Here is a 19,783-nt window from a genome sequence, read left to right as displayed (position 1 = left end):
GCGTGAAGATGGGATGCATCAGGAATATGGAATGAGATCAAACATCACATGGCAGAAACTGGGTAACCTTAGGGACTGAGGCAATAAAAAATAAGATTATGTGTATATTCTGATGCATTTACAGGCTAATAGCAGGAACTTTGCTAAGAGCACAGAGTACATATGCTTCCAGATACCAGAGAAGAGAAACTGTGTAACAGTTCAGATAAATCTCACACTAGATTCCTGTCTTTCTTTTCAGTCTCTTTCTTCAGGCACATTAAGGATGTATTATCTACCTTCATAATGTTGTAAAATTATTTTTATTTCATATTTTGATGTCTAATATAATTACACTGGGATTCTCTATATTATCCAAACTTTTTCCCAATCTTATTTTGTAGACTTTCCTTATTATATTCTCAGAGAAGTAAATCTTGCAAGGGTTTGATATAGATCTTCTTAGATCCAAAAATAGGCCATCATATGAAGTCATGAAAGACAACCTGTTATTAAACTTTCAAAGTCATCTCTTCTAAATGTAGCTTCCAGCTTTCTGTCTACATTTTCATTCTTACTTCTTTATCACTCTCATATCAAATTATTTTACACACATTTCTTAGAATACACTGCATTCTTTCTTGGAAATGCTTGGTCATTTTACACTGGATGGACAGATGCCATAATGATGGATTGGGTGAATTCTACAGAACAATGAATTATATAACTCTTTTCTTCATCTCATTTCTATAGCCACAATTGTCAAAATTCCTCCCTTTCTTAGCAGAGTGTTGACAAATGACAACTGAAATATGGCATTATCTCACTGGCTCCCCAAAGTCTCCAGAATTAAATAGAAGTCTCTTCTACCACATCTAATTCTTTGTCCCAGGTAACGTCTCCAGTTTGCTTGAGTTCCAAATAATAAATAACCTTGTAAGTACTGTTGCTTGCTCCCATGTACATTCTTTTTTTGTTTAAAGTTCAGTTCCCCAGCCTTGTCAACCCCTGTCACTTATAGTCAGAATTACTTGTCTAACTGTTGTACAGACATACAATATGTTATATTCTGCATTTACATGTTTCTATCCACCAATTTTTCCTACTGGTTTCAGTAGGCTCTTTAAGACCAATTTTATTTTTATTTTTCCTGAGCTTCTCCCTTATTGGTGTTTCCTCCCTTATTCCTTTCCCACTGTCAGCTTTGCAACCTGCAGATTACTTTCAGTTTTAAAGGTTTTGTCATATTGGTGTAATCTAAAATCTTGTTTGACAAGATGCATTTTTAACTATCTATCTTCTTCAATGTTAATAGTTTTGTCTGTAAGGAGGTTTTATCATTTGGATGTGTCTTAATCAGTCTATACAATTTCTGTGTATATGAGGGAGAACTCCATAGGGATTACTTCTCCTTTCACTGCTTTTAAAGCAGACACAAAATAGTAGTCTAACTTTATTATTAAATAATTTATGGTTATTGTTACTGGTATTGTTACTGGTAATTAGATTAGTATCTCTCTGCAAAGTAGTGTTACCATATGGCTTTTTGCACCTACTCTAAGTTTCTGCCATTTCTTCTTTCATCTGGTAGAAAACTTTCAGGTGATTTACAATAATAACTCAACACTTTATTCCTAGCTTCTCTCCTCAAGCTCATTTTTTCCCCAAAAAACAGAGTAGTATTGGAGTCATCTCACCTGTCTTTGGAAACAGACATCTAAAGCTGATGTATTTTTATAGATTTGCTCTGCTCTCAGCAGAGGCATCTCTACAGCACAATTCATCTCGCTTATTTTATACAAGTAAATGATGAGGTGAACCATGCCCGAGTAAGTGACCTTCTCTCCATTCACTATAAAAGTAGTGTAATCAACGAGTTCATGTGTAGACATCTGCACTGTACATATCTAATGTGAAATAAATTGAATTCCATTCCTATACTCTTTGGCTTTATGAACAGCTAAAGTCTCTGTGTCCCTGTATTATTCCATTTTTGATACTGGTCCCCTCTTCCACTTTATCTAGTTGCATGACACACAAAATACAGCAAACCAAATAGATCATAGTAATAGAGCATTTTGCTACTACCTTTTACAATGCTAGGAAAAACTGCATCTTGTATCACCTACATCATCACGTGTCTATATTGTTTGCTGTTATTTCTCATTGGGAAAAAAGAAAAAAAAATACCACTATAAATAGCTCTTGTCTCTAATCTATCTACTGTTCAATATTTGTAGCATGTCAATCTGCTGAAGTTATGAACCCTTCTGTTTTTCTGTGCCTAACCTTATTACTTTCCATTTCCTGGCAACAAATCGTATGGTTCAGGCACTGGCTTGTGACCCTGTTCTATGGGAGTCATGTTCATTTGTTCTCACCCTCAGTGCTTTGTCCACAGTTTTCTATTATTGCCAGATTTCATTATCCTTCTACATTTCCCTACTCAGAACCCCTCTTGTTACATATCTGGCTGGCAATTCATATCAAGGTCTGCGCTCATTCCTGTTAAATACTCCATTAGAAATCATTAGCAAGTCAGGACCATGAAGACGAAAGATTTACATTTTCAGAAATATTCTTCCATTGATCTGGATGTTATTGATTCTGGCAGAGGGACCTCTGAGGGAGGACAAGGAAGCAATTGTAGCAGCAGCTAGGGAGAAAAACTGAACTTGTAGTCATCTTTACAACATGTTAGGAGTAACAGATGCACATACCAAACCAAGAAAATAAAGGTAAATGTTTATAGCAATAGATCTGTATTAATTTTCCATAGAAGAGCTTCAATAAAAGATCTATATGCAGTCTCTGAAGACACTGAACTCCATGAAAATTATTCCCTTTCTTGACCACCTCCCATTTAACCACAGTATATCTATGTTTACCAGGTCTGTGTTATCAGAGTCCAAGGACTTCACAATCTGAAAATCACCCATATGAAACAAGACCTTCTATAGGATAAAGACCAATAGGAAAGACAAGATTGCAACTGCCTGTTTTGGTGACCAACACCTGAGCTGAATTTAGTTATCTAAGAACTGTCCAAGTGGCACTGAATTGCAACTCTAAGTTTCTGAAGGACCAGCATTTACACTCCCATTTTCAAAAGTTCCTTAGTCCAACCAGTGAGTCACACAGCTGCTTCTTCACACCCCCTGCAGCTTGGACCCAAGAGGGAGAGGCACCCCTCTTTTTTGCTTGTATCTCTGATCTGAGTTGTCCTCTCCGGACAGAATTCAAGAAAAATGCAGCTACAAACTCACGGGGATCCTGGCTGCTGAGGGAGGCAACTCTCAGCTCTGATGACATGGCACTAGCTCGGCATAAGGGAGCCTTGCCCAATTTCAGATGGGCTTGCCCTGAAGGTTAGCAATATTGGAAGCTAAGAGACTCCAGTCCTGGGACTGATTTCCCAAAGGTTTTCACTCAAGGACCAGAGCTACAAAAAGAGTTTCTTGCAATTGCTCAATGAAATCACATCCTTGTCAGGAATGTCAATTAATTGCTGGTTTTCATTAGCGATTGAACTGATAGGAACATCACTCACCAGTGCAGCTTTAGGGCCTGGAGACATTCTGATTCTTCATGAAATTAATTTTAGTTTAATTCAGGCCAAAATCAAAAAATTAAACAATAAGGAGAAAAATTAATCCTTCAAATCAAAGCCTGTTTGGGTTTTTTTTTCAGGTGACAAAAGATAAATTGGATAAACAAATTTCTCTTTAAAGGCCATTTATGCTTTGTAATACTATTTCAATCCAGTGTAAGAATTCAACTATTTTATAAGGTCTTTGGTCTTCCAGGTCTTTTTTAGCATTTAATGACTTCAGAATAAGAATATACTATACTATTCCATGAACTACTGAAAAAAACCCAACCCATATATTAGGAAAATGCTTTTAAAGTGTTTGATGCTGAAAAGCCTGACTTCAATACACTTTATGAGGAGCACATAATAACCTCTTGGCTGCACAGACTCGTAGACATCTGTTCACATGACATGGTATGCACCTCGGTAAAAGTATTAGACCCTGGCCATGGAGCTCACAAGGTATGCCTTTATAGGCGTTAGTAGACCACTTCTGTAAAAACAAATTGCCACCTCTTCTCCACACATGAAAAAAAAGTCTGTACTTCTCAAGTGGCACTGTTGTTGTTCACTGTTTGGCAAATATAGGCAATGTCTATTATCATCTTATCTTCCTAGGAAATCTTTAATCTGATTATACATGAATTTAGAACACACAAAAATCTCCTCGTGTATTTGGATGACAAATAGAAGGTGAGTTTCTCAGCTGCCATTTTCTACCTTCTTTCTCTTCCCTTTTTCACTTTACTCCTTTTCAGCAGTTACAACCTCTCATCTCCACAGGAGTGGCAAGGTCCTACTATTCAAACCAAAATAAGTTAGCTTAAATCACCTTTGAACACAGATTCAGAGTCCTTATTTAAAGAGAATGGTTCATGTCTTTATTTCAAAAACTTGGTGGACTGAGATAACAGTCAGTTATGTGTGCTACATACCATGGAATAATTCATTAAAACACTGTAGTTAAAACACATTCACACATATGCCTTCACTTTTGTTGTGCAAATTGGCATAAGGATTAAGAATTTCAATCCCTAAATAATAACAGAGACTGCAGGCACATATTGCAGATGGGTATGCCTGCTACAGGGTAGCTGGCAAACACATATATCTTTGCTCTGACCCTTCACATCTTGTGACAATGAACTTTAGCACACCTGACAATTCAGAGCCCAGCACTTCTTGACTTATAAAACTTACTGGCTAAAAAATATCTACATTGCCTAAAAATGCCTTGAAAAGCTAAAGTGTTGTCCCAGGACTACCTAAACAAAGACACAAGCAAACAAATAAATAAAATAACATCTGTGGATAATTTTTGTGTTAGTAATACAGTAACCCAGAGTCAGCAGGTGTCAGGCAAACTACATAAACATGAGAAATCTTCAAAAGGTCAAATTAGGTCTACGGCAAATCAGCTGAAATAAGGAACAACCTCAACATTCAGCTGTAACTGGAACTAAAAATTAACAGCTTTCTTAGGTTTGGGAACAACTTCTTGAACATTACTTTTTCTTTATTTTACACATTCCTCAGAAATTTCTGATTCACCATACAAGGCTCAGGACAACTCACTCACTACAATAAGAACAAAACCATGTGCGTTTTATGCTCAGGTAAGCAAGAAATCCTGCCTAAGCACTTTGTGCATGAACAATATGCCTTGCTGGTAAGAAATGGTGAAAGTGCAAAACAGAGAAAAAAAAATTATCAGTGTTTGAGCTGCAGTTAGTCTGTGCATAAGGGAGGATCAATACAACAATTTGTAACTATCAAGAGCTGGAGCCTTTAAATGCCAGCTGGCTTAGCAGAAACCTTCCCACAGTGGCTGTATGTCAATATAAGGGTTATTTCCAAGCACCTTGAGCTGTTTTTCTCCAACATGATAAGCAGCGGACTCTAATATCCCAAGGCTTTCTCTTCAGATCTCTGGGTAGGGACTTGGAAGAACCACAGCAGAGGCTGCACTAAATCAGCCTTTCGAGTTCGCAAAGTCTGGCGTGTGCTGAGGAGTCTGACTGCCCTGTAGCTGCATATGCTGCACACAGGTGATGACTTGAGGTTCCATACATTGTTTTCACTTTCCTTTAAAATGCGTAATAATTACTTCCAAAAAGTGGGACACAGCTACCATAACTGGCCATATTATGAGTTGTGACTTAATGCTACCTAGGGATATATTTATAAAATGTGATTATGTGTGGCACGGGAACAGTGCCAATACATTTTTGTCTCTCAACTCAGGATCAAGCTGTATTGAAGCAGAGCCAGGGTAGTCCTAGAGTGGCTGCAGGGCCAAACACGAAAATCAAACATTGATCCAGCTGGAGCTCAGAGTGAGCAATACTGATGTCTTCCATGATTATATCTGTTTGCTTAGCCTTACAGTCAAAGGAAAGCAAACTACCATTGAGGTCTCCACAAGATGCAACACACAGAATTGTGAATTTCCTGCTATTTTAAAGAGTTTGATGAGTATACGTATGGCAAACCTTGAAAGAAAAGAAATTCTGAGGAGCCAGCAGGATACAGTGCATGGGTGACATATAGCTGCTTCTTTTCCACCAAGTCTGTACAAACTGCCACCTTCACCTGCCACAAATAAACACAAATTCCCTCGCCTTTCCACTGAAGAACATACAGCTCCCAGGGGAATATTCATTTAGTGAATGTCAAGGACTGCCTCTTACTGTGCTGTTCTTCTACTCCTGCAGATAAACATATGTGACAGAGAGCACGTCTGTAAACTCAGGATTTTCTGAATTCCCCAGACAGGTCAGGTAACCGCTATGTTACTATGACGCTTCCCAAGCTCTTAGGAACTGTCTTCCCATACAGAGCAAGTGCAACACCTAAACTCAAATCCACATCAAAGTGACTAGATGATAGTCATAATGAAAATAAGTAATTGTAATTGCAAATGGGTTTTTTTCTGTCTGTTTGCTTGTCAAGTCACTTGGATTTTGCTTTAACTTACTTTTTTAGCAATTCTTTAAAACTTTTAGGGTGACTACTTTTTTACAGTGGGTTTCCAGTATGATTGATGAACACCGGTATTCCAGACTCACTAAAATAAACAGTAAATTTTCTATTGACTATAGTACAGTTGGAACTTTATAAACCTAGTGTTGATAAGCATAATATTTCTGCATTTTCCTGGTTAGCTGATGGATTTTCTTTTTTCAATGAAATAATGAACAGGTAACATTTATTACCTACTTTTCAAGAAATACTTCAGCAAACTGAATGACATTGTTCCATTTCAGAATGTGAAATAAAAAGGGGGAACTAATTTAACGAAGAAGTTAAATACTCATAATCTTGGAGCATTCAGGTTGGCTCAATATTTTTTAATGCTTCCAGGCACTGGAAATTTCTGGACAGTAATAACCAGCATTAATTTCTATCTGCTGTGATATTTGTATGTTATTGTACTTTTAGGACAAGTCACAGATTAAAGATCAAAAATATATTGCAATCATCTTTTAAGAACATTTTTTCCTTAATTAATTAAACACTTGAATAGATCAGAGTTCCTACTTCTTTATTGCTGGTTATATTGGTAAATTCTAATTACAAATATCTTTAGCAACTCTGAATCCTTATTTATTTTAAGTTAAAACATGTGGAAAAAAGTTACAAGGAGATATGCAGATAGCATAGACCTAGAATTGCAAATGCAAAAAAGTACTGTAGGAACAGAGACATAGCAAAACTATTGCTTGAAAAACTGTGTAAAATTTTGGGCTTTTGCAAGAATGGACTTAACCAGTCACTCCCATTTCTGTGAAAATTCTTTTAAACAGGGTGTTACCTAATCAAGCTATATTTCACACGTTGTAAGGATGTCGTAAGAAACTTGAAAGCTATTCATTTCATGGTAGCATAACATCTAACCTTCTATTGCTTGTTGAAAGAAAATAAAAGTGATTGATGGAATACTCAACCATCATTATTACATGAAAACTCTTTTTTTTGCCTAAACATGAATTTTCTCCTTTATATTAAAACTATGTTAATAAGTTGATAGTTTCTTTCTCTAACCAAAGTTGGTTGGTTTTGGTTTGGCTTGTTTTTCTACCTTATTGGACAATAATTGTTTATTAGCAAAAAATAATGTTTAAAATTCTTTCTAGCTTCTCTAACCCTTTGGAGATAATACAGATATATGGCTTTAATACAGATATATGGCTTTAATCCCAAAGGGTAACTTGTAAATCATCTTCTATAAAACAGAAATGTTTTTATCTGAATGAAAATGAAAAATAATTCAGATGTTGATGATAGGTCTTTGTGTATGGTGCACAATAGGAAAAAACTCCAACAAATCCATAAAATTTATCCTGTACTGCACTAAGATTTCTTGCTTCAGTGCTGGCTGGGTAGAAATATGGAGTCATACATTTATAGCTGCTTCGATTCTGCTTTCACTAGAATAAAAATACAATAAAAACTACAACTTCATATAAACTAATAGCCACTTAGTGCTACTAAGATAGGATATTGAGAGTCCATTCAGATAGGACTTCTAGGAATTCTTGCATTCTTAGCTGCACAGAAACCCAAATGCAACAAGACTAAACAATATCCTCCCAGTCATGCCCTACACTTGTTTAAGGCTTGCTTCTGGGACATGGCTTCAGTCTCCTTTGGATTAAAGGCCTAGAAGTCAATTACTTTATTTCTTTAGTGAACATCCTAATCCCAGACTATTATAAAAAGTTTGGGGGAAGGACCAAACTCCACTTTTTCTAACCATCTTCATCTCAAAGCAGAGTTAGCACTGCGGTATCAGATATTTCTAATTCCCCTCTGGAACTGTTCAGAGGCATAAACCTCTTCCCCTTGACTTAACATAGAATGGTTGTACCACACCCTTTTACCCTCTAGCTAGACTCCTAAAATTTAGGCAAGTCAGCATCAGAGTTAATCATACCGGGTAATAAACCTCACCCATTGTAATTGGTGGGTCTAAGGAGGAGGCTATGATCGGTCTGTAAATTTTGATACAGTAGTTAAAAACACATCCAAATTTTCATATTCTGAAATGTAGCTGAGTATCCTCTAATAATCTTACTTTTACATAAATAGTTCAACTATCAGCAGATAAAACTGTATTCAAGTAGAGTACCAGTCAAGCTGATAATTTGTTAATAGAGCTGTAAGTAATAGAGAGAAGCACCATTTTCAAATCCATCTGGCTATGTAGGCTCCTATGACTTGGCTTAAAAGAGTTTAGGCTTCCAAGTGTAACTAATAATAAAGAGTATTCTGTATTTCCTATATTCCAAACTATTTTTTTATTAAATGCTAATGTAATTATAAAAGTTAATAAACTAAAGAAATTGGCACAAATTGAAAAATGTTAATATAGAAGCCTCACTAACGCATCATCACTTTGAAAGTGTGCTATGCACAGAATCCACAGAATTGCAAATAAAATCTTTACTGCAAATTATTTTACCTTTAATTATCAAATGTTCAATTTTGATGATAGAGAAAACAGGAGAATTGAGAGAAACAGTCTCTCTATTTAAAATGGAACGCCTCCGGAATTTGTGCATCAAATCCTTTTTATTTCAGGCTTACAAGGGAGAGATTTGGCTAAGACTATGGGGAGCGACATTTTGGGTCCAATCTGTTCAGCATAAAACATAACCTGCTGTGTGGCCAAAATGATTGGATACCTTAATCCTCAGGAATAACAGCAAATGCTTCCTCTGCTGGAGTAAATTACAGATGCTTCTAAGATAAACTATCTTTCACGTATTTAATATTTCATACTATTAGAAATGCTTTAACCAGCCTTTGAGAAAATCTCTCTGAGTCATAGCTGCTTGCAGAAAAACATACAGAAGTAGATGAGTTGCTACGGTGCCTAAATGCTAACGGACAGGCTAGCTCTCCGGTAACCTTTAGAGGTATCAGCCTCCCCCATCACCTACTGGACAACTAGACACTCACTATAGACTTCACCAGCTACTGAAACTGAGGGAAACCAATTTGCCTGTGAGGGATGAACTGAATCCCACCCCTTTGCTCTTGGATGACTTGTTTAGTTTGCTTGGATTCTCCTGGGTTTTGCTTAAAATGACATCTGGTAACAAGTTCTAACATGTCTAACTTGCTCTTGAATCCAGTACTGCTTTGGCTATAGATCTGAACTTGGTTGATTAGTGCTGAACACAACATCTGCCTAGAGTAGAAAAACTAGATAGTGCTGTCTGATGATGTCAGCAATGTCTGTTAATTATACATTTATTTTCTCCTTATCGTAATTCCTGCCCTACAGTATTAAGTCTACCTGATTTCACTGTCATTCCCTTTAACATAAAGAAATGCTTACTTTCCTCTTTATAGGAGAATGTAAGATTTGTCAAGATAATTTCACTGACAGTGACGTCCCTGAAGAACTGCTCTATTTTTTGAGTTTGTCACTTATCAGCCATTACCAGTTAGATCACTTTTTATGTGAATGAACTATAAATGTGGCGTATTTATACTACCAAATACCCTTAATAAAATCCTTGCTGTTTTTTAACCTTGATATTCTCTCTAATGTGTCTATTTAATTTTGTAAGTAAAAGTTGTTGTAGGAAAATGAAAAAGGCTCATATTATTCTGTCATGGAGGTACTAAAAAGCGATTCATTTCCCCTCATGACTGTCCTGCTGGCTTGCAGAACTGCTGTCTTACCAAAAGGGTCATTAATCAACATATGGAAAAATTAATAACTTGTACAAACATTCTTACTTGATTTGATAGATTTAAGAGGAGATTTTAAATTTAAACATTTAAGTTAGGAAGCTTGTCAAGGTATTCTTTTCCTCAAAACAAGTGGTATGCCTTCTTCCTGTTAATAAAGGTAATAAGGATATCTGGATGGCTTAATAACACTGCAGAACTGCAGCTGTGATGTTTCTTACACTGACTAAAAGGTAAAAAAATACATGCAATATGGATCCAGTTTCTTTGCACTCAGATACCTTTTCACTCAGAATGGCAAGGTTTAGTTTGTACTACTCCTCACTATTGCTTCAGTTTTTCACTTAGTCGTATTAGAAAACTGTACTTTAATATAGCTGAATATCCTCACCTATCAGGAGATGCAAATCAATTTTCATGGGTAATGAGGGTAAATCCTTTATCACCTTCCTTTGCATAATAATTATAAAAATACCTTATGAATGAGACCTTGTTCCTCAAAACAGAGAACTGACCTCAGTCACGTTCTACATCATGAATTTTGTATGTGGAGCATATATATTGCTCAATTAATCAGTACTTAAGATCTGTACGCAAACAAGAGCACAGCTATAAATTGCACTTACTTTTAGGTTCTACCTTCTAATTTCACACCCAGCATTTTCATAATCTCTGATTTTAATCACATGGATTCATGAGGTACCCAAGAATTACAGCAGCTCCAAGCTTTGCTTGCTGTGCGTGCTTACATTATAACCATACATTACTTAAACCTGTTAAGAGTGATTCAGAATGTGCAATTTCAGTTTCCTGTATAGCCACCTGGATTAATTCCATCAAAATAATTAGCATGCTAAGGAAGAACTTATTTGAAATCATCCCCTGCTCATCTCCAATAATAAATTATCAGAGGTAACTCCCTTCTTAATTTAAGATAAAGGTATGGGAAAACAGACATCAGGATTTTTTATTACAAATGGTCTGCCATAGCCTCAGTGCATTCACAACCCAAATTAAAAACCTCTGAAACCATGACAAAAGTACATGAAAGGAATGAACTATTTTGAATTCTGGGATTTTATGAGTTCAGGTCTATATTAGTTTAAGCTTAGCCATGTTTTCAAACATTCCTCTGTATCACCAAGATTTAAAAAAAAAATTACATGGAATTATGTCATGTGATTAACTCCTAACAGAACAAACATCACAGACTTTAATAAAACTGCAGCAGACATTCCCCCTTCCACTTCCACTTCTGCAGCTGAAAGCAGTATCTTTATTTCTTTAGTAGAGTACAGATTAGTGAAACTAGAGTTGCTACCACAGTGAATCCTAGCAAGATCAGCAGAGTTCAGCCTTTCCCAACTCGTTGTCAATGTTGTTTGTCCCTCTCTGACCTACTCATCTGCTATTATCTCCCATTATACTTAAATATGTTTTTAACCCTATCAGAATACCAGTGGCATTGTATGATGCCAAGTTTTTCTGACCGTATGAACCACTAAATTATGAACTGACAATAAGAACTCATAACTTTAAAAATCACAGATGTGCCCAAATTCAACTGTTTCAAAAAGTTTTTTTTCTCTATTGGTAGTTGTAGACTTGAGGGTTGGATTTTTAAAAAATCTGAGTTAGGAGTGGGACATTTAGTTCTATTGTGCTTAATGCCTTAAAAAATGTCAAAACTTATCAGCCTCAAAGGGCACGACTTTAAAGCTTCTGTTTTAATGATAAATAATGATTTGAGAATGCAGATTTTGTACTCAGTGAAAGAATAGAGAGGTGTCAGCTTTCTTCAAGAAAACACTTAAAACAGTCTGAGCTGAATATCAAGCCATGAGAGTTTTGCATAGATTGATGTCTTAGCAACTTCAAAAGATAGCAGGAGAAGATGAATTTTGTAAATGGCTGATTCCACAATAATGATTCTCTGGAGAGTTCAAAATTCTCCATGAGAAACCTCATTCTTCATTTTTTTTAAATACTGTCCTCAACAGATATTGCTTTCACAGAAAAAAATATTACAATGTAGAGTGATCATTAATTTTTAGTTTACAAGTGTTGACACGTTATTTTGAGTTTGCCTGCTAGTTTCTGTTCTTATGTTCTCATTCTCTGGCATCATTCTGCCTTTTCCGGATGAAATTTTGCATGTTTCCCTTTTAACTAGGGCTGATGCTGCATGCGTGTGTATTTTTGTTTGTGCAGCCAAAATTAATCTTTTCTCAAAGGTATTTAATTAACATATCTAAAAAACAAATAACAGCAAGACTTACTAGTCTACTCAGACTATGAAATCAGTTCCAGAAGAATAGAGTAAAGGTAACATATGTTCATTAAATATTGTAAAGCAAGGGTAAGTGACATACTTTTCTTTCTTTCTAGTCCAGCTAGGGCTACAGAATCACAGCATGGCTGAGGTGGGAAGGGACCTCTGGAGATCACCCAGTCCAACCCCTCTGCTTAGAGGAGGCTCACCTAAAGCAGGTTGTCAGTGCCCAGCCGGGTTTGAATATCTCCAAGGATGGAAACTCCACAACCTTTCCAGGCAACCTGTTCCAGTGTTATTGTAGACTTGTCACAAAATCCCAGCAACATAGCTGCTTTACTTTGTCCCAGAGAAGACCAGAGAAAAGGTTGCACAGTCAGACTCAGATTTTATTTTGAGTCTCTTCTTCACTAGGAGGGGGAATTGATGTTGCAGTGACCTCCTGCAGGAGCAACAACATTTATCTAAGCATTGACAGCAGAGGGGAGTCAGTGCTTCCACCAATTCTCTGTTCCCTTCTCGCTTATCCCTGCTCACCTAAAAAGATATCAAAGTAGCAAGTATCCTGCTCAGCCACAGGATAAGTAGCCCATCAAAGCAAATAAAACGTCTGTTTGTATGCATGAGAGTACGGGTCAAGTTCTACCCTTACCCTTATGATTAAGCGAAAGACTCGTATTATCTGTAAATATATTGTGTTCGTGTGTGATGTTTTCTTGATGTTTATCCCTGGAACTACTACAGTGTGTTAATGTCAATATAAATACAAATATATCACTAAAGGTAGGCAAAAACCAGCTACCTTATACTAGCTATAAGTCTATATAAATAGCAAGAGTGAACTTTCTTCTATATGAAATGTTTTATGTACAATATAAGCAATGATCTTTATCTTTGGAATTTAACTATAAATTCTGATCTTCACTTTTGTAGTGGGACAACTGGAAAGGGAGGTATTGATCAGTCCTACCACTTTCTGCTTTATTCCACCCAAGAAATAGCACTGTATCCATGTTGTCATCCTTTTTTTGCTTTGTCAGGAAGGAAGTATAAAGATACATCTTTTTCACAAAAAGAAAAACAAAACAAAACCACCTTTGAAACATCTCCATCCACCACAAATGCATGTTCATTCAAGTCCTGTTTCTGTTAAATGATGAGCACTTATGTTGAATTCAGCAGAGTACTTCTCATAAAACACTTAGCACATACCAGGGTAAAAACCCTTAGAAAACATCTGCTTATTTTGTAGACAGAATAATGAAGTTAAATAGAGTGAGAACACTAGAGCAATGTGGTGGGAGAACTTATCCTGCCACAATTACACTATTGCAGACATCACCATTTGTAAACCTAATTAACAGAAAAACTATTTGCTTTGCATAACTTTAAATATGAAACACCACTTTCACATAAATATCTCATTCTGCTTGAATACAAAAGCTGGTAAGGAAAATCTTTCAAATATGGCACCTTTATTAAAATAAGAACACCATAAAGTGACAACATTCACTTTTTGCCTGGGAAAAAAAAAATTAGGAGCAGGAAACTTCTGAAATCTCTAAGTATTCTTTGATCAAATAGCCAGAAAGGGCTGGTTATGGTCTACTAGCAGTGACCATCAAGAACACAAACTAAATATGCCGCATCTTAGCACACTGGCTTTATATTTTCCTGTTGTTTAAAAACTCTTTCGATGTACACAGCAATAGGCTGTACCAGTTACATTAGAAGTTTCTTTCCCCATGAAATTAGATTCATTATTAAACTGCCCATTATAAATGAAAAGCAATTGTTTTTAGACACCATACTTTGCTAGCTGTCCTAAGAAAAACACAGGCAATAGTAAAACAGGAGACTACACTCAGTAGTAACTCAAATCTCATGTACAAATAAATTTCTTCATTCCTATTACAAATGAAGAAGTTCTATCCCCTTTAAAATCATGCTGAACTGTGAGATTTTTTGCATTTATCATACAACTGGTAAAAGAATAAGCAGAAACAAATGTCGTATCAATTACATCAGTAGACTGTGTGCTGGTGGTTATGATCACCCTTCAGTCATGAAGGTGTCATGGAATATTACACAGATGAATCCTTCAGGGGAACAAATCTTCTTCATAATTTGTAAATAAAACTAAAAAGAGTAAACAAAAATAAACACATTTCAAAGTGATTACTTGCAGTCAAAAGCAAAACAGTTACTCCAATGAACAGAAATATGTATGTTTTCTTACCCTTGCAAATACCCTCCATAAAGCAGACAGATGTCCTTCATAAAACAAGTCCATTTTGTGAGGTGAAACCCACTAAGTTGAATGTGACAGCATATTAATTGGACTTACACCCACTCATTACTACCTCGGTTAAGAGGGATATACCGCATTAAGAGAGGCGAGAAGTTGGTTTCTTATGCATAAGGGTAGAATCATGTGGGGAAACTGATATGGAATAAAAAGAAAAACTGCCTGTCTCAAAAATGCCAGTTACTTCTTGATACTAGAAATTATTATCACCTTGAAGAGCAGGGGCTTAATTCTAAAACACAGAAAAAGTTGTTTAAGCATAAGAAAAAACTTCTTTACTGTGAAGATGATCAAATATCGGAACTCACTGCTCAGAGAGAATTTTGGAGGGTTCTCCATCCTTATATATATTTAAAACCTGGCTGGAAATGGTCCTAAGTAACCTCATTTGGCTGACCGTGGTCTGAGCGGGACATTGGAGTAGGTGATTGCTGGAGGTCCCTGCCAACTTCAGCAATGCTCTGATCCTGTGATTGTTAGGATAGAAAAATGCTACCTTGAATGGCTGTGAAAGGCCAGGTTTTCTGTTCATGTATCACTTCACTTGTAATATACTACATTATTAATGACTGAACCTACGATGCATGTCAAAATCAACACACAACAATACTGTCAACTCCCAGCACAGGACGTCTGGCAATCTATGTAAATATTCACTTCTGTAAACCAAGTCGGACATAGCAGCAGTGCTGTCCTGAGGAACAGGAATTTGGGAGTAAGAGGAAAAGGCAAAGGCTTAAAAACTGTCCTCTGCTTATGCCTCCCAACGCAAGATGAAAAAAAAGGAAACATTTGGGCAAATAACACATGCCAAAAATTGGTACACCAGTACATAATGTGGACTAGCATAGTACAGGGAACAGTTAACGTATGCCATGGGACAGAAAGTCAACCTCACAGAAATGTTTTTTTCCTTTTTTTCTTTTTTCCTCTTTCAGTAAATCAGTAGTTCAAAACCAGATACTTTTTCATTAGTGTCCAGAATGCTTTATCCCACTCTTTCATCTCCCCTTGTTGCAATACTTAAGAGTCAGCCAGAGAAATCATGACAGGTATTGATGAAATACAACAATCTAGGGAGAGAAAGGTTTCATATAAAATGTACAGCTTACCTTTCTATGCTAAACTTCCATGCTCACCAAATGAAAATACATCACTTTCTTTGTGCTTTAACAACACATACCCAGAAGAATATCTACTAGAAATGTAGATAATTATCACTGCAAACCTTACAATATGCTGCCTACCTTTGTCATCATAACAGTATCTCCCATTGCTAGCAACATATTTTGCTCCAGGAGGTCTTTAAAATCACTAAAGAAGTATTTAAACTTCTATCTTTATATTCCTGGAGACAGGGATTCCCTTTTCATGAAAATTACATTGGAAGAAAAAACTGTGAACTACAGCCAACTTTCATATCAACCAAATGGTCTGGTATATTACCTAAAGCAAAAAAAGCTTCCACTCAGAAGCTAAATTCAAAATGACCTTGTACTTTTTTTCAAAAAGGCTGGCAGCTGAGGTCATTGAAATAAATTGTGATAGACAGTGCTCCTCACTGCATAGTTAGAAGGCATGTCTAGTATGTGAATTACCACCAAGTGGAGAAAAAAAAGCAACCAAAACACAGCAAAGAATATTGTTCCATTTCTTTGTAAAATAATGATAAATATAGTCTACAATAATTATGACTTTAATGAAATAATGTAGGTTTTCAGCAACTTTATTTCACCATCAAATATGTTCTACCCTTTTCAATTCCACATACATAAATTAATCCTGTTCTTTATTGGCCTCTACTGTTAACAGCATAAGCATCTGTAACTACATTTCCCCAGCAGGCAGATCCCAGCTGCACAGAATATTATGTAGTGTTGTTTAAAAATATATATTGCAGTTGTGTTAAAGCTCGCTAAATCACTGAGTCAGAAACAATGAAATGGAAAAGAAGCCAGAACTGCTAGTGAGTGTTTTAATTGAGATTTAAATATGCAAATTGAAAGCAAACTCCTCGCTATTCACTTTTGTACGGAAATTGTTAACAGTAATTTCAGAAGAAGGCAATTTTCAAAAGGGTATTTTTTTCAATTCATTCTCTTGCAAACACACAAGCAACCTCTGTCAAAGGATTTTAATCTGTCAATAGGACTGCATGAGTCCTCAACTTGTTTCTATAATAGCACCTTTTCACCGGAATATTTTGATCGACAGATTCTTATTTTTAACATCTGCCTCTTTTGGGAGCAGCTTAATGTTAAGACGAGAAATACACTTGGGGTTTCAAAGCAGGTGGAAAAACTCACAGTTCTGATTAAATGAGAACTGCTTCTAATCCTGTTTTCCACTGTGCCTTAAAGTAGCCTACACAAATAAGAAAACAAATCGTGTCACTTCTGAAACATTTAAAGAAGAAAAAGGGGGGGGAGTACATATAACTTACCATTAAAGTTTACTGCCCGGATATAGCTAAGTAGTTCTTTACCATCAGTTGTGCTCATCCTTGGGCATAGACCAATATATCCAGGACAGAGATCTTTATGCATGTTATGTAGTGCATAGGCCATGGAATATACCGCATCAATTACAAACTGAACTTTTCCTTCTTGCTCATAGGCTGAATCTCTTGCAATTCTTTCTAAGCCTAAGGAAGAAAGAGAAAGAGGCAGTTTACTTCTATTTCTGTGTGTGTGTGTATGTGCATGAGTATTTGCATGCAAAAATTCACAGTAGAACATAAATAATTACAGTTAGATTGATAGGTAAAGTTAGGACTCATCTATCCGTCACCTAAATAAACAAGACAAGGAAAAATATGGCCATCTGGTTTTTGCCTCTAATCATTGTACACTGTGCCAGGTATATAAACAGTATGTTGAGTTCTGGGCTGGGAAAGGGGACAGAACATTTCATTACAAGAAAAAGAAATACAGATATATGTATTTCTACAGTCCAATAGAAAAACTCTCTTTCCACCTTATTGACTTTCGTTCAACAGCTGTTTATTGTTATTTATAGGACACTTCTACAGCAGCCTGCCAGTCTGTTTGAGATAAATTTAAGGCTACCTTGATTTTTATCCCTGTCTATTGTTTGATAAACATTATTTAAACATGTCAGGGAAAAAAGCTGAATGCTTGCCAAGTGATGTGGCCATCTGTCTCCATATTGAAAAGTGCTTATTCTGAGACTTTTTTTCCTGTATTTACTAGTGAATTATGCTTCACATTGAGAACCATGTACTGTCTGTTATTTCCTACGGGGACATTTTTCCTTCAGAGGGAATACAGAGCAAATCAATACATTATGAAATTTTTATTCTGCTGGAATTGCCCACATTAATCATCTATGTCCAAATCCAAAGAACCTTTTACATTCATAGGTGATAGTACTAAGTAGAAAAGTTGAAAAATAAAGTTCAGAAAAATTATATTTTAAGCAGGCAATCAACATGAAATCCCATGTCCTATACGGGAATTCAGCCACTGATTTCAAAGGCTCAAAATCTTCATTTAGCAGGGAAAGAAGGCTCTGCAGATCTCACCATGAAATCTGCCCTGCTGAAGTCTACATTCAGTGGACACAAGAATAAATACCTAGCTTATCTACCAGATTGACAACTCAATCAGTTCGAAAATAATCCATTCACATTATTTAAGACTATCTAGAAATGAACCAATAGTTTATACATTTTTTTGTATTTTAACCTTCTGTATCTTATTTTTTGTTTCTTTTTTATTTCTAAACACAGATTTTTATCAGTTCAAGATATCAATTTTGTTGTATCCAAGTTTTTAAAAGTGCATTGTTTGTTTATGTCTGAAAATATACTGTACACGAGATCTTTCTTTAGACAAAGTATGCAAGCCCAGATGACATGAAAAAAAAAGCCAGGGAGTATGCTCAGAAGCTTTTCTTCTGTTTGCCTGCTGCATTTCAGTGCCACCATCTCGCATTACAATGATAATGTATGAACAAATTTGTAATCTGACAAACAGTAGTGTTTTGTGCTTTAAACATCCTTGAGCACTGGGAGTGATAGAAAGCCTTGAAAAATCATGATGTACTTTTATTTCTCCTCAGGGATTAGTTAAAAAAAATAAAATCACTACCTCTTGAAAAGGTACTAACCATTTGGAGAGGAAAGCATATAACTCATTTTTGTGATTTGTTACAACTTCATAGGCACTTTTCAAGACATGCTATCTAATGATTAGCAAATAATTAGCAGAGTGCAACTCTACTGCAAATAAACAAACAGAAAATCTTTTCCTTGCACATGCTAAAAATCACACAATTAGTTGCAATCCATTGCCCAGACATAAAAGAAGATATGAGGGATGGAAGAGACGAAGCTTAATTAGATTGCAACTTTATTAACTTATTTCATTTGGGAACTAGCTTCCAACAGTATGTGATGGGTAGAGCTCGTGAACCCCACCTTAACTGTTCCTGCCTTGTTAACGACTGCCAGACAACAAGCGAAGGACAGGGTTCACAGAACTGCTGCAGGCACACAGCAGTCAGTAACCTGTATGTGCTCCCCAGAGCTTCCACATCCTCTGAAGAGGATGGTCAGGGCAGGAGGAGTTTGAAGGAGATATATCTGCTTTAATTGCCAGGCTAAACATAATTCCCCTCACATATCAGATGGATGGATGTGTATGTTGAAAAGTGGGGGGTTGGTGGAAGACAGAGGGAAATAACTTTCTGTAATAAATGCTAAGTCATAGAACACTAAAAGTTGCAAACACTTCAGCAAGTACGCTGTACTAAGTGGTACAGATTTTAAGAGGGGGAAAACACCAGTATAATACTCCCCTACTATGTTTTAAACGCACATAGGATTTGCATAACTTTCTTCCACAGCATAACATTTTACCTTTACTCTTCACAGATATGTGATCATAAACTAATTTATCATATA

General features: G+C 36.2%; 1 protein-coding gene across 5 annotated transcripts in view; it reads right to left on the bottom strand.

Moving 5' to 3' along the window:
- The window catches only part of GRM8 (glutamate metabotropic receptor 8), a 358,114-nt gene that overhangs the window by 115,827 nt on the left and 222,504 nt on the right, over window positions 1–19,783 (bottom strand). For all 5 annotated transcript variants that reach the window (XM_069801987.1, XM_069801982.1, XM_069801985.1 and 2 more), the window contains one exon: window positions 17,300–17,500. In XM_069801987.1, coding sequence (XP_069658088.1) covers window positions 17,300–17,500 — 201 coding nt within the window. The remainder of the gene's footprint in view (window positions 1–17,299; window positions 17,501–19,783) is intronic.

Source organism: Haliaeetus albicilla, chromosome 14, assembly GCF_947461875.1.
Source record: "Haliaeetus albicilla chromosome 14, bHalAlb1.1, whole genome shotgun sequence".
In the NCBI taxonomy this organism is placed as follows: Eukaryota; Metazoa; Chordata; class Aves; order Accipitriformes; family Accipitridae; genus Haliaeetus; species Haliaeetus albicilla.
Note: the sequence above shows the minus strand (reverse complement) of the source record. Positions and strands in the feature narration are given on the sequence as shown.